Source organism: Delphinapterus leucas, chromosome 6, assembly GCF_059928025.1.
Source record: "Delphinapterus leucas isolate spDelLeu-1000000601 "Yukka" chromosome 6, BTC_Dleu_Yukka2, whole genome shotgun sequence".
Taxonomy (NCBI): Eukaryota; Metazoa; Chordata; class Mammalia; order Artiodactyla; family Monodontidae; genus Delphinapterus; species Delphinapterus leucas.
In genome coordinates, this window is record NC_143134.1 from 23,178,810 (window position 1) to 23,192,483 (window position 13,674).

The 13,674-nt window shown below is 53.1% G+C and overlaps 1 protein-coding gene across 12 annotated transcripts in view; it reads left to right on the forward strand.

Annotated features, from left to right (window-relative positions):
• Positions 1–13,674, forward strand: part of BIN3 (bridging integrator 3) — a 58,576-nt gene that overhangs the window by 21,804 nt on the left and 23,098 nt on the right. For 5 of the 12 annotated variants that reach the window (XR_002643134.3, XM_089912866.1, XM_089912858.1 and 2 more), the window contains exons 2-5: positions 2,835–2,883; positions 10,273–10,313; positions 10,679–10,740; positions 13,292–13,428. Coding sequence is in view for 11 of the 12 variants with exons in the window: in XM_089912866.1 (XP_089768992.1) it covers positions 2,835–2,883; positions 10,273–10,313; positions 10,679–10,740; positions 13,292–13,428 (289 nt within the window). In the remaining variant the exon portion in view is untranslated. The other 7 variants (XM_089912859.1, XM_089912860.1, XM_089912865.1 and 4 more) reach the window with 7 other exon arrangements.

Genomic DNA, 13,674 nt, shown 5'->3' on the forward strand with positions numbered 1-13,674 from the left:
TCAGGATTGGTTTGCTAATTGTGACAAATATGCCATACGAATATAAGATGTTAATAGTAAGGGAAACTGGGTGTGGGATATATGGAGTTAGGTACTGTCTTTACAATTGTTCTGTAAATCTAAAACTTTTCTAATCAAATGTTACTTTTTTTTTTTTAAGGCATTCTTCAGGCAGGGAGATGGCTTTTGAAGAGGTGAGGTGAAAACGAATCAGAGTCATATGATAAAGTTATAGGTGATTGTCAGGAGCTGCAGTGAGATTACAGAGGCCTGGTTCCTTCTACACAGTTCACACGGCCTCTCATTTGTGCAGAAGCACCCAGTTCAGCACCAGCCTCCTCCTGATAACACGGTCCTCTTTCATTTCCAGGCTTTTAACAATGAACCCTTTCTAAATTCCATAGTATTTTAAGATTAGGTATTTTGACCAGATGATTTTTTTCCTAGTTCCTTCAAACACATATGACATATCTATGTGAAAGAGTATTGAACCGTGAGTAGTAGAGAGAAAACTGGACAAGAAATCACAACCCTGATTGTTTGTTCTGGGTCCTGTTGCTGAATGACCCTGGGCTAGTCACTGAACCCCTCCAGATCTGCTTCCGCATCTCCAAAATGAGAGGGTTGAACTGGAAAAATTTCTATGGTAACTTGCAGCTCTAAAAATACTGTGATTCTAAATTAAGATTTAGAGAGAGGCTGTGGCACCACAAATAATGGAATCTAAGTTCCTAATTCCTTTGTAGCTAGTCTGTAGTACTAGACGCCACGTTAGAGTCACTTTGAGGACCGCTCTGAGGGCTCTTTAGAATGCGCATTCTGCTCCCCATGTTCTTGGAGTGGAGATTCAGTTTAGAATTCAAGTTTTAGGTAAGCTGAAAGGGCTACGTAGTCCAGCTCCTTTGTTTTATAGTTTGTTTAAGAAACTAGTCAGAGGCAGAGACCATGGTTTCTTTTTTTTTTTTTTTTTTTTTTTTGCGGTACGCGGGCCTCTCTCTGTTGTGGCCTCTCCCGTTGCAGAGCACAGGCTCCGGACGCGCAGGCCCAGCGGCCATGGCTCACGGGCCCAGCCGCTCTGCGGCATGTGGGATCTTCCCGGACCGGGGCACGAACCCACGTCCCCTGCATCGGCAGGCGGACTCTCAACTACTGCGCCACCAGGGAAGCCCAAGACCAGGGTTTCTGATTCCTGGTCCAGAGCCTTTTATATGACAACATGCTTCACACAGAGCAGGATCGGTCTTTTTGCAGTGCCACCAGGGCCTCATTTGCACTGTCACCAGAATGGTCCTTGCGGGCAGTTGCTCACTGTCCAAAACCATTGTGTCAGTCAACTCGAGTCCCTGATTTGGGCAGAAGTAACTGTTGCGGGGGGAGAGGACTAAGGCTCTCCTGTCCCCTTAACCTTTCTTCTTCAGGTCTGAGAGAGGGAAATGGCAATTTCATTTTTTCTTTCCTTTTCAATTCCATAGCTTACCTTCCCTTGGTAATTACATAGCCAGAGATTATTTGTTTACAGAAGCCACGTGAATCAGCCAGCCCCCAAAGGGTTAACGCTCCTAAACTACGGGGCTGGATTAACAATAAACAGGATGTCCTCCAGAAATTAAATTTAAACCGCTGTGACTCAGGCTGGCCCATCCTCTCAACCAGATCGTTGTCTGGGGTTATTATCGGTGGTTAATTATACCACTGGCCTTAGCGGCAGTGTTGGTCAGTGTGGGCCAAGAGGAGCCAGGCTTGGGGAGAGGGGGGTGTGGAGGGAGGGGCCTGGTGGAGGGGGTGGGGGCGAAGGAGTGGGAGCGGGAGGTTTGAATGGAAGGGACCACTGGTCCTGAGCACTGGAAGGAGAGCAGTGAGAGTGGGGTCCAACCTGCACCCTCAGGGCTCTTCCCTGAGCTGATCCCAGCCAGGGATGCTTAACTCACTCCTACCTTGGTGGGAGAAGCCCGCGTTTCTGTAGCTGTGGGGATGCCCTGTGGCTTCTTTAATTCTCAGAACTGTAGGATGGGAGAATTTTCAGCGCTTGAAGGAAGCTTCTAGATTACCCAGTTTAACCCTCTTGTTTCACAGAGTAGGAAATTAAGTGCCGGCGCAGTCATTTCCTGGCGTCCCGCTCCTCAGGGGTGGAGGCGGGGTTAGCGCTCAGGGTTTCACTCCTGGACCATGACCTTCCTTCCATTATGCCACGCCTTCTTCCATTTCCAAGTGGGGAACCTGAGGTGCAGAGCTTCCCAGCAAGTTCAGGGCAGACTTGAACTGGATTCAGATTCTTCTCCAAGCTAGCTTTCTTTAGATGTTGTCAGTTCTCACGGGAAATAACCCAGCCTGACTGGTCCTCAGTGCTCCTACAATTCGTCATCTCTCCCCAGCCCCACAAGAAGCCCTCCACAGTCTGTCTCTCTATAGAGAAGTAGGGAAGCACCTGCTACTGATGATAGTGGGCTTTGCGGCGTTTTCTAAAGGCACGTTTTCAAGGATGATAGCTGTCCAGGTGAGCCTGCAACCTCTGACTTCGCAGCTCCTCAAGACACAAGGTTTGTAGTGACTGTTACTAGTACAGTATCTCACCTTTCCTGCCTTCACCTTTGCAATGTATGTAGACATTGCAGAGAAAGATGCCCTGGGGCACCTCCATCTGATTCTGTCCATGGGGGACCGTTCTTCTGGAGCCCAGCCTGGTTGCTGATGGTCCTAGACCCGCAGGCACGTGGTACGAGTCCCGGGAGTGAGGCACTCCTTCCAGGGGGGAAGTGGCCGTACCTCATCAAGTCTTTTCAGCCACATCCTTCCCCATTTCTCCTAACCTTCCTCTTTGACTCTTTGTCTTACAGGATTCCTTTCAAGATTGGGCAGCCCAAGAAACAGATTGTCCCCAAAACAGTGAGTAACCAGTTCTTTCACTCCGAGACTCACGTGGCCTTTGTGTAGAACCGGAGCTTTGACTCAGTGAATGGTGGTGCTGGGAAGGCAGAACCCAGGCCTTATTATTCCCAGTTGTGCTGCTCTAGAACCTCACACAGGCGGGGGCTTATAGGGCCCTCCTATCCTGGGACACTTTCCTCCCTCAGGTCAGCCTGGGCCCCTCCCCTTCCTTGGGCAGGTGGAAGAGGTGGGTTACAAAGTGAGGACAGACACCCTGCTTCTGAACGGCCCAGCACTGGGGTCTAGCGTGACAGTCTGCACTTTCCTGAAAGGGTTCCTGAGACATAGGCTCCCGCCAAGGACACGTCCCAGGCCTCTATCTCCCGCCGCCTCAGGCTGCGTAAAAGGCCAGAAAGCCTCCCTGGGATGTCCAGGTCCCCTTCTCTCTGCTGCTACATTCATTCTTAGCCAGGACCCGGAGCCACTCACTGGGAGGGCATGATTGAATCCTACCCCTTTGTAAGTCCACAGTTTTTGTCTCTCTTTTATTGCCACAATGGAAGAGGAGGAGAATCTAGATTCTCAGAAAGTTAGAACTGTGGGACTTCCCTAGCAGTCCAATTGTTAGGACTCCACTCTTTCCACCGCAGGGGGCCCAGGTTCGATCCCTTGTTGGGGAACTAAGGTCCTGCAAGCTATGCAGTGTGGCCAAAAAAAAAAAACACTGGAAGCCCTTAGAGATCATCCAGTCCAACCTTCTGAGTTTTCCTGACGAGGAAACCAAGGCCCACGGAGTTTTTGTGACTTTCTAAGAATTACGTTTCATAAACCTAATTCTGATGGAGCTGGAATTAGAACTCAAGTTTGAGGCTCCGTTTCGTACACTTTCCATAGCTTCATGCGAGCTCACTCGGGCTGTGAAGATCTCCTGAGGTTTTGGAATTCTAGTCAAGAATGGCCTCTCCATAGGACTTCACTGGTGGCACAGGGGTTAAGAATCTGCCTGCCAATGCAGGGGACACGGGTTCGAGCCCTGGTCCGGGAAGATCCCACATGCCACGGAGCAACTAAGCCCAGGTGCCACAACTACTGAGCCTGTGCTCTAGAGCCCGAGTGCCACAACTCCTGAGCCTGCGCGCCTAGAGCCCGTGCTCCGCAACAAGAGGCCGCTGCAGTGAGCAGCCCGTGCACTGCAACGAAGAGTAGCCCCCGCCTGCCACAACTAGAGAAAGCTCATGTGCAGCAACAAAGACCCAACGTGGCCAAAAATTAATTAATTAATTTGAAAAAAAAGAATGGCCTCTCCAGCCCCTCACCCACCAACGTGGGTGAGGCTCTTGAGGGTTTAACGTGAGAGACTATATCTGTAAGGTTAGCACTGTCAGCCTGCTGGAGGCCCTGGACTGTCATCCCAGCCGCTTATAAGACGGTTCTTGTCTTATAACCTTGGCCCTCCTCAGCTCCGGACTCTGAACTGGGTTTGGCGGGAGGGGAAGTGCAGCACGCATCTGAGCACTGGCTCCATCTTTGGGAAATCCAAAGTTAGGTCACTTAAAAGGAAATGGGTCCATGTTAAAAGGGCCCTCCCTTTTTTTCAAGCAAAGGCAGGCCAAGGACAGACTCAGAGTATACCTCCCATGCAGAGGCTGACCAGCTGTGGAGGCTCTCAGCTGAAGCACGAAGAATCTGGGCGTGCTCCAGCCAGCTACAGGAAGTGGGAAGGTGTGGCTTTGAGTCTCCAGAGTTTAATCCAGGGCAGATCTGAAAGGGAAGTGGTTTCGAGAAGGGTCTTTTATTCCCAGCACTCACTACCAAAAAACAAACAAACAAACAAACATTTCTCCTAACACCCCAACCTTGATGGAAATAGCCTTTGTTCTCCATGGAAAAGTATAGGGTAGCATGCGGTTTCTAGCTTCCTTGCCAGAATTTGTTGTTGGAAAGGTCTCTAGGTCTTTTACTCTAAGGGGTGGCCAGGACTCCCCGGAGGAAGGGCAGATGGACAATCTCAGTGCCTGTGGATGGGCCCTTGACCTCCCTCTTCCCTTCCTGGCATCTGTCGTGTTTGGGATGGAATTGTAGCCCTCTAACACCTGGCATCAGCTCCTCCAGACAGGCTGGGCATCAAGAACTGGTTATGAAACTGGATTTGGAAGGTTCCCTGCCTGGATTCCCATCCTGGCCCTGCCACGCGTTGTCCGTGACCTTTAGCAAGTTCCTTACCCTCCCTGAGCCCTCATTTTCTCCTTTGTGAAGTGAGGATGATGCTAGCTCCTATGTCATTGATGTAAGTATTATGCATCTTACATGAGGTAATGCATATGAAGCACTTAGCACAGTGCCTGGCACGTAGTGAGCCCTCAGTAAATATTAACTGCATTATGAGACGATAGCTGATTTGACTCTTAATACACCGCCAAGGACCCAGCCTGTCCCAAGCAGCTGGATTCCCCAGTACAATGAAATGGTAGGCTGGGCCTTTGATCTCTCGCGAGGAATAGAGTCCTTTGCTTCCTCAACTCCCCAGAGGCACTGAAGTCTGTGTAGCAAGACCCTACCTCTTCGGAGTCTCCCTACCCTCCCCCGCACAAGCCCCCTCCTGGCCCCCAAACAGGCCGAGGCTGTACAGTTGTCTCAGCATCTCTGGCAGCTGCCCCCGAACATGGGTGACGCACTCTATTTTTCCTGTCCAGGCACTCTCGGGGAGGGGAGCAGATGTGGCTGTCTGGGTTATTGGAAGTCGTGGCATCCCTGTCATGGGAAGAAAAGCTCATGTTATCTTCAGGGAGTTTCAGGAGGTTTTTGGCTCAAGGCACCCAACCATCAGACACAAAGAAAGCATTGTGCGTTTGCCCTCCCCATTCTGCTGTGCCCAGGTTATTAACACAGATTCCAGTATTGTCAAGGCTTTGGCTGGAAGGGCGTGTTCTCTGCAGGGGCTGACCACTGGGGCTGAAATGGAAGGACAAACACTCCCCCACTTTCCAGTCCTAACCTTCTGCTTAGTCCCCTCCCGCTGCCCCAGCTCATGAAGGAGCTGGAGCATCTTGGTACAGCAAAGAGATGCTGCACCTCCCTCTGCACCCGGCATGATGGAAGGCTTCGCACATTGAAGCAAGGGTTTCCCTGGGTCTCGCACACCCCTAGATTCCTAGCGAGGCAGGCGCTCTGGAAGGTCAAGGCAGATGGGAGTCCCTGCAGGTCGCGCCTTCACCTGAGAAGGGTTTTCAAGTGCAAAGTGGAGGGACCCTTTGTAACAAACCAAAGGCAGGCCGCTCTCCACCCTGAGCCGCCCTGGAAGAGGAGCTTCTCAGAAGGCACAGGGCTTGCTCTGCCTCAGACCCAATCTGGCTCCGCTTAGCCCCGGGATTAGAGCCTGGCCCTGCCTGCTGCCCTCCCTCTTCCCTTCACCATGAGTGTGAGTGGGTGGGAACTCAGCCCACTATTCACTTAACAACCACCAAGCTCCTGCCGTGTGGCAGCCTGACCTAGGCCCTGGGGACAAGCTGTGAGCAGCACGGCCCCTCCTGCAACCCTGAGCCTCCGAGAATGCAGGGGTTGCTGAGGCAGTCTCGGTGCTTGACCCTCCCTGCGCTGACCTCGCCAGCCTGACCCAGCCCACCCTGACCTGCCGACAGTCGTGCACATGTGTTTACACTTGCATTGTTGACCGGGGTCCAGTTGCCTTTTTGGCAAAGGCATCAAGCATCCAGAGATGTTCAGATCTTTTGTATTTGGCTCCTTCCCTCTGCACGGATATACCTTGGAATGAGACTCCAGTGTGTCCCTTGATCCCCTCAGCCGTTGTCTGAGGGCCTAGAATCCCGGTGCTGTGCCTCTCAGATCTTTCCCCCGGGGAGGAGAGAGACCTCAGGAGCAGTGAGCTGTGGAAGCAACGCCAGCTGGCTACCGACAAAAGAGGTGAAGCGTTCTTGACCTTCTCTTAGGCTGTCAGATGGCCTTGAGCTGGGAGAGCAGAAGACTCAAGCTCCCCACTTCTCCACTTCCAGCGTGAGACCCTGAGTTTCTCCTCAGCCAGTTGGAAACCTGCGGTCCTTCTCTGTGCAAGTTCCAGCAGTGGCAGCCCGGGAGACCAGGTGTTCCCTGACATCCCACACAGCACGCTGGGGATTGCGCAAGAGAGCGAGGGGAGCCTGGCCCTCGCCTCCCTTCTCGCCCACCCACCCCCAGGGTACCTGCTCTCTGCTCTTGGTCTTCAGGAGAGCTGGACCCTGGCCAGGGCATCCTTAATTTCAACTTCATCTTTTCGGCAGAAAAAATACTTGTGCAACGTAAAGACTCAGCTCAGCTGTCACATCCTACAAAGTAAGAAAGGAGACGTGTCCAGTGGAGGGAGGCCCCTCTGTGGCCCCAGGCACAGGGCCCAGGCTTTACCCCACCTGCCAGCTGACTGAGTGCTCTGTGCCAGAGGGTCACAGACCAGTCTGCTTCCTCAGACCCCTGGCCCTCTCACCACCCCAGTGGAGGGGAGCAGGGAGACCCCGTGTGTAAGCCGGGCACTGTGCTCTGTGCTCTACACATACTGCTCGTTAATCCTCCAAACAGGCCAGCAAGGCTGAAGCTGCCAGCCCACTGCCTTGTCAGCCACCTGAAATTCCCATGGGCTGAGACCAAGTGAAACTATCCCATTTTATTAGAAAAGAAACCGAGGCTCAAAATGTTGGAAATGTTTCTAAAGCTCCTCATCTAGTATCAGAGTTCATATCTTCTGTCTGCTTGCTCCCCTCCACCGCCTTCCCCCGGGCGCTGTTGAAAAAAGGACTAGACTAACTTCAGTGCGGACTCCAAAGGGCAGGGCGAGGCCCATTTGCTCCAGAACAAATCTCCCATCCACGATCACACCAGCAGCTGTTCGGACCTTCAGCTAAGACTCTGATTCGTGTCCAGCTACAAATCCCCCCGACTTAGATAGCACTTTAAACTTTTATCAGGCACATGCACTTTAGCGGGAGTGAATTATGAATTTTTTCTTGAGAGAATCTTTTGGTGGGTCATACAAAAGGTGATGATGAAAATGTTGGGTTCCCAGATGGAGAAAAAGTGGGTCTGTTGAAAAGAGAGGAAAAGACTGTAGGGCAGGAGGCTAGGGCACCAGTGATTGATTGATTGATTGATTGATTGATTTTGCTGCACCACGTGGCTTTGGGACTTAGTTCTGGGACCAGGGATTGAACCTGGGCCCTCGTCTGTTAGAATGCGGAGTCCTAACCACTGGACTGACAGGGAATTCCTAGTGATGAATTTTACTTCACAACTTTGTGGAAGGTCCTAGATGTTAGAATCAGAATGTAAGGGGAAGACCATGTGTTTCTGCTTCTGAGTTTTACAGTTCAAATGAGGAAGGCGAGCCATCTCCATGCAAGAGAGCCCCATTGTCAAGCCCTGAGGTCGGATGCTAAGTAGGGCCTCTGTGTCAGGCCTCACTGGGCCCTTCCTTGCCCTCCATGGGGCTCCCCACAGCCGCCCGTCACGTGTGTGTTTGTTCTTTTGATCTCCCGACCAGGACCCGTGTCTGTTTTGGTTTTTTTTTTATTATTTATTTTTGGCTGTGTTGGGTCTTCATTGCTGCGTGCAGGCTTTCTCTAGTTGCGGCGAGCGGGGACTACTCTTCGTTGTGGTGCACGCGCTTCTCATTATGGTGGCTTCTCTTGTTGTGGAGCACAGGCTCTAAGTGCGCAGGCTTCAGTAGTTGTGGCACGCGGGCTCACTAGTTGTGGCTCACGGGCTTAGTTGCTTCGAGGCACTTGGGATCTTCCCGGACCAGGGCTCAAGCCCGTGTCCCCTGCATTGGCAGGTGGACTCTCAACGACTGCACCACCAGGGAAGCCCCCGTGTCTGTTTTATTCACCAGTGTATCCCTGGCACCTGGCAGAATGCACTACACTTAATTGGTGCTCAATAAATGTTTGTGGGATTAATGAATGCAGTTTAAAAAAAAAAAAAAAAAGGCCTGGATTAGGAGTCTGAATTCTAGCCCTGCTTTGCCACACACTAGCTCTGTGTCCTGATGTAAATCACTTCCCCCCTCTGGGTGGCATTCTCATTTATCTTGTGAAATAATTGGCCTGAATAATGTTCCGACAGTCTACGACTGTCAAATTTACCTTAATCCAAACATGGAGCATGAGGCCAACGGGGTTTTAGAAGACTCCTGGTGAGGCACAGCGGGGCTTTGATGATCACTGCAAATCCACACTCCTTCACCTCCAGCCTGTGATAGCCAGGATTTACGGCTCTCCCTGGCGGGAGTCTCGGGGCAGCCGCCAGGAAGGTGCTCTCATAGGTCATGGCTTTAGTTCATCAGCCAGAGCTTTTCCCCCTTAGGTAGAATGACAATAGAGGGCGCAGGCCTGGGAGCCAGGCCGCCCGCCCGTGTTCAGACCCCAGGCCTGCCGCTTACTAGTGGTGTGACCTTGCTCAGGTGACTCCCTCTCTGTCCCGGTGACCTCAGTGCGGTGAGGGCCGTCAGCGCACCTGCCTGCCAGGTGAGTGATGGAGGAGAAGCCGGTCACGGGAGAGTGTGGCGCCTCAACAAGGCATGCAGGGAGCTGTTCGGCCTCCTTGGAAGAAGACAAAGCAGAGGCGGGGGCTCCGTCCTCCTATCGGCCCTCAGACGTCAGGACTCCGCAGACCACTCTCCTGCGACCGTTGCCTGGGCCCCACTTTACAGATGGGGAGATTCAGGCTCTAGAAGTGCAAGTGACTTTCCTGGCTTCACCTGCCCTGTAGGCCGAAGAACTGGGGTCAGGGCGCATACCCACTCGGTCTAAGTATCAGGGAAATCTGATGACTCATCCAGAATTTAGAGAGCCTTGCCTGAGTCGATAATCATATCTGTGATGGCTGCATCCCAGCGCACAGAGCGGGGATACCTGGTCTTTCTTGATCCACCCTGAACGCAGCAGGTTCTGGACCTGTGAGGAAACCAGGACTGGGAGGGGAGGGGAGCCGTTCCCGCCCCAGAGCTGCTGAGCGGCAGGGACAGGACCGGACGCCAACCCGCCCGCTTTCCTCCGTGCCCTGCCTCTTCCCCGATGATGAGTTTCCATCACACTCTGAGCCCCTTACCCAGACCCCGCAGGGGAGGGGAGGGAGCACAGCCCAGCCTCGCTCCCTGAGGTGGAAGAACAGAGCCAGCCGGGATCCGCTGGTACCTGCCTGGCTGGCCCGTCTGGGAGGGGCGTCCTTTGACCTAAGTCAAACACTTAATTAATTTGGGAACACAGGGCTTCTGTCACGAACGGTGTGCTGGTGCTTGTGTGGACTGGATGGTGGTGCTTTCTGCAGAAGGGGTGCGGGGAGGGCGTGGAGGGAGTTTCGTAGGTGACAGATTTTCTCCAGCCTGCTGTCATTCCTCCAGTGATTGAGTTGTCGCTTCCCTTACAGGTGGAAAGAGACTTTGAAAGGGAGTATGGAAAACTCCAGCAGTGAGTGTCAACCCCCAGAAGGGAGGGCAGGGAGGGGGCTGCTCCGAGAAGGAAGAGAGCCTTCTGCCTGGGCTGCCTCGTCCACTCACCCTGGGAGCCAAGGGCAGCTCAGTTCACGACCTGCCAGAAATTCTCCCCCCGGGGTGGTGGCTCCGTGACAGTCGTTAACTCGTAGCCTTTGGGCACCTCACGCCAAGCTCGCGGTGGCCCTTCAGTCAGTGGGGACATCCGCGCAGAGCAGGCCCTTCCTTTTCCTGGCAGGCGACCTGAGTGTCGCTTGGGGCTCGGCTCAGGGGGACGGGCAGAACGGGGGCAGAAGCAGGTGGGTGATGCCAGGTCCCCAGGCCCGTGCCCCTGCCTTGCAGGCTGGAGGAGCAGACCAAGCGGCTGCAGAAGGACATGAAGAAGAGCACGGACGCCGACCTGGGTAGGCGGCCCGTCCCCCGTGCCCGGCCTGGACGGGGGAGGGGCAGAGGTGGACACCCTCCTCGCTCAGTCCCTTTGGGGCTGGCTTAGAAGGAAGTGCCCTTAGTAGGCGCCCCGCAGACGTCCCTGAGAAGTGGCTTGAGGTCGCCCTTCACTTAGCAGATCACCACTCCCTGCTTTCCCTGGGGCGGCAGCAGCCATCACTGGCGGGTGGAGGGCAGCTCCCGGGGTCTGCGCCCCAGAGCCTCCGGCCAGTGCTCCTCCAGAGGATGGGGGGACGGGGGTGGGGGTGTCTGGCCATGACCGCCCCTGCTTCTGACCCTGGCGTCTCCAGACTGTGTGTGTAGCAAGCCACGGGTCTGATTTTCAGTCTGTCCGTTATTTGTTTTGTAGTTAGCTCTGAGTTGCCTGGATTCCATCTTTCGTTGTGGCTCCCGCTGTCTTTCTAGTAGGGAAATGCTGTGGCCTGTGCTTCTCTTCCTTCCTGCTTTTCCACACAGCTGCACTCTCAGAGCGTGAACGGAAAGGACAGAACGTCAGGGATCTATGAACTGGAGTCTAGCTGTAGAGAGTGTAGGCTTTTAACAAAGAAATCAGGACAAATGGGTGACCCCTGGCACCTAGGATTTCTGGCTGCTTCTGGCCCGAGTCAGACGTGGAGTCTGGGCATCAGAAGCCCTCCTGAAACAGTGGTGCCCTCACCCACCCCAGAGCCTGCATCCCCCAGTCCAGGCCAGAGAGCCTCGCACACTGTTGGCTGGGGCATCAGAGTCATTGAGGGCCTGCTGCAGTGTGGGTCGCCCGGCCCACCCCGAGACTCTCTGATTCATCAGGTCTGGGTGAGGCTTAGGGACCCCACTTTGAGAACCACTGCTCCACACGGTCGGGGGGAATCAAATTACACCTTTCCTGGTCTTGGAAACTCCTGAGCTGCTGCCTGGACAGGATCTCACATCCAAAGCTGTGGGTCCAAAATAAGACCAAGTAGGCGTGACCAGACCCTGCCAGGTCCTCGTCGACCCCTGCACTCCCAGGTTGTGTCAGGGCTCTAGAGACCCACGTGCGGTCCAGGACTCCTGGGCTCCCTAAGGTACGAAGCCCGCCAGCCTCCCGGTTTGTGCTGGGCTGACCATGCCCCTCCCCTGTCCCTGTAGAGGTAGAACAAGGGATGTGAGCTGCTCCAGAGGAGAGTGGAGGCCACGGCACCCTGCTGTGTTCACACAGGCCGGTGATGCCTCGGGGCGGGGCTCCCAGACAAAGGGCCACCCCGCAGACTCTCGCCGTTCATTGACTTCAGATGGTTCTAGCAGAGAGACATCGGCGTGAAGATGTGGAGGCGTTAGGAAAGAAAAGGAAAATTGGGAAGAAAGTCTTCCCTCCCAACCCCTGACTTTTGGGGGGTTTTCCCTCAACTATTAAAAAAAAATTAGGGGAAAAAATTTTTCAAAAACCTTTCCAGTTTTGTCCTTGTTTTCTATCTTTTAATTACGCAGTCTGTGACTGTTTCATAACCCAGTCAAATGACACGTGAGTTTGCTCCTAAGCCTACAAAGCCACTTTACTTTTTTTTAAGAGGGTTTCTGCCTCCGTTGCTTCAACATCTCTGGGAAGTTCACATTTCTAGTCTTCTCTCATATTTTGCCCTTTTGCTAGGGGACTGCAGCACACCCCCAGATTCAAGAGAAATCAAGGTGTATAACAGTAGTGCGCTCTGGTTTCGTTGGCAGCATTTTTTTTCTTCACGGTTTATGCAATAATGGTGTGTCTTACAGTTAAGAGCATCTTAAATTTAATGACATAAAATAAGAAACAGATCAAAAACACGTTTTCCCGTGAGCCCCTGAAACTGGTACAGACACTGTGGGGCAAGCAAGGCCCTTCTCCAGCCTTTCCTGCCCCTCTAGGATTTCGTTTGCTGGTAATGGAGGCCTGAAAACTCTCACGGGACCAAGAACTCCAAAGCTGCCAACAGGTTGCCTCGCCATAGCAAATCCGGCCTAGTTTTGTCAATAAAGTTTTATTGGAACACACCCATTCTTTGGGTGTCATCTATGGCAAAGTTGAGTTATTGAAAGCCTAAAATCTTACCTCTAGCTGTACAGTAGGTTTGCCTCTCTGGTGTAGATACCACGCTACTCTTTCTGTGAGGGAGCCCCAAACCAAGCTTCACATCCAAACCGCCTGGAGATTTTTTTTTTTTAATGCATATTCCTGGATTCCAGGCTTACTGAAATAAATCTTTGGAGCTAGAAATACGTATTTCTTACAGCTTCCCGCCCAAATGATTCTGTTATAATCCAGAGTTTGGAAAGTAAGTCATTGCAACAGGTAAATCTGCTCAAAAGAATTACCCAGAGCAGTATCAGGAATGCACATTACACCGTAAGGACTGGCATCTTGTGCCTCTGGGGTACTGTGTAGTTTATGGCCTGTGGCCATGGATGGAGGCTGTCCAGATGCAGGCCTCTGGCCCCAAGGACGACAGGGAGTCCTGAGGACAAGACCTTGAAGCATGCCCTGTCATTGGTTCACTGAGCTTTGACTTCTTACAGCCATGTCCAAGTCCGCTGTGAAGATATCCTTGGACTTGCTCTCCAATCCCCTCTGCGAGCAAGACCAGGACTTTCTGAACATGGTGACAGCCCTGGACACGGCCATGAAGCGGATGGATGCCTTCAACCAGGAGAAGGTGACTGGGGTCTTGGTCTCCCCCTCCTCGAGGCTTCTTTCTGGGTGGAGTGCTGCATGGAGTCCTTATCGGGGCTTGGTCTCCTCTCTGGACACCTGAGTGTCCCAGCCCTGTGAGCTCTCCCCTGGCCACCCTGCCCCCGCACCGGCTGCTTCCCGTAGCTCCCACTAGCTCACATCACTCACATGGGGCCACGAGGGAGACTCAGGCCGGCTCTGCCCACCCACGCCTGTAGCCCCTCAGACT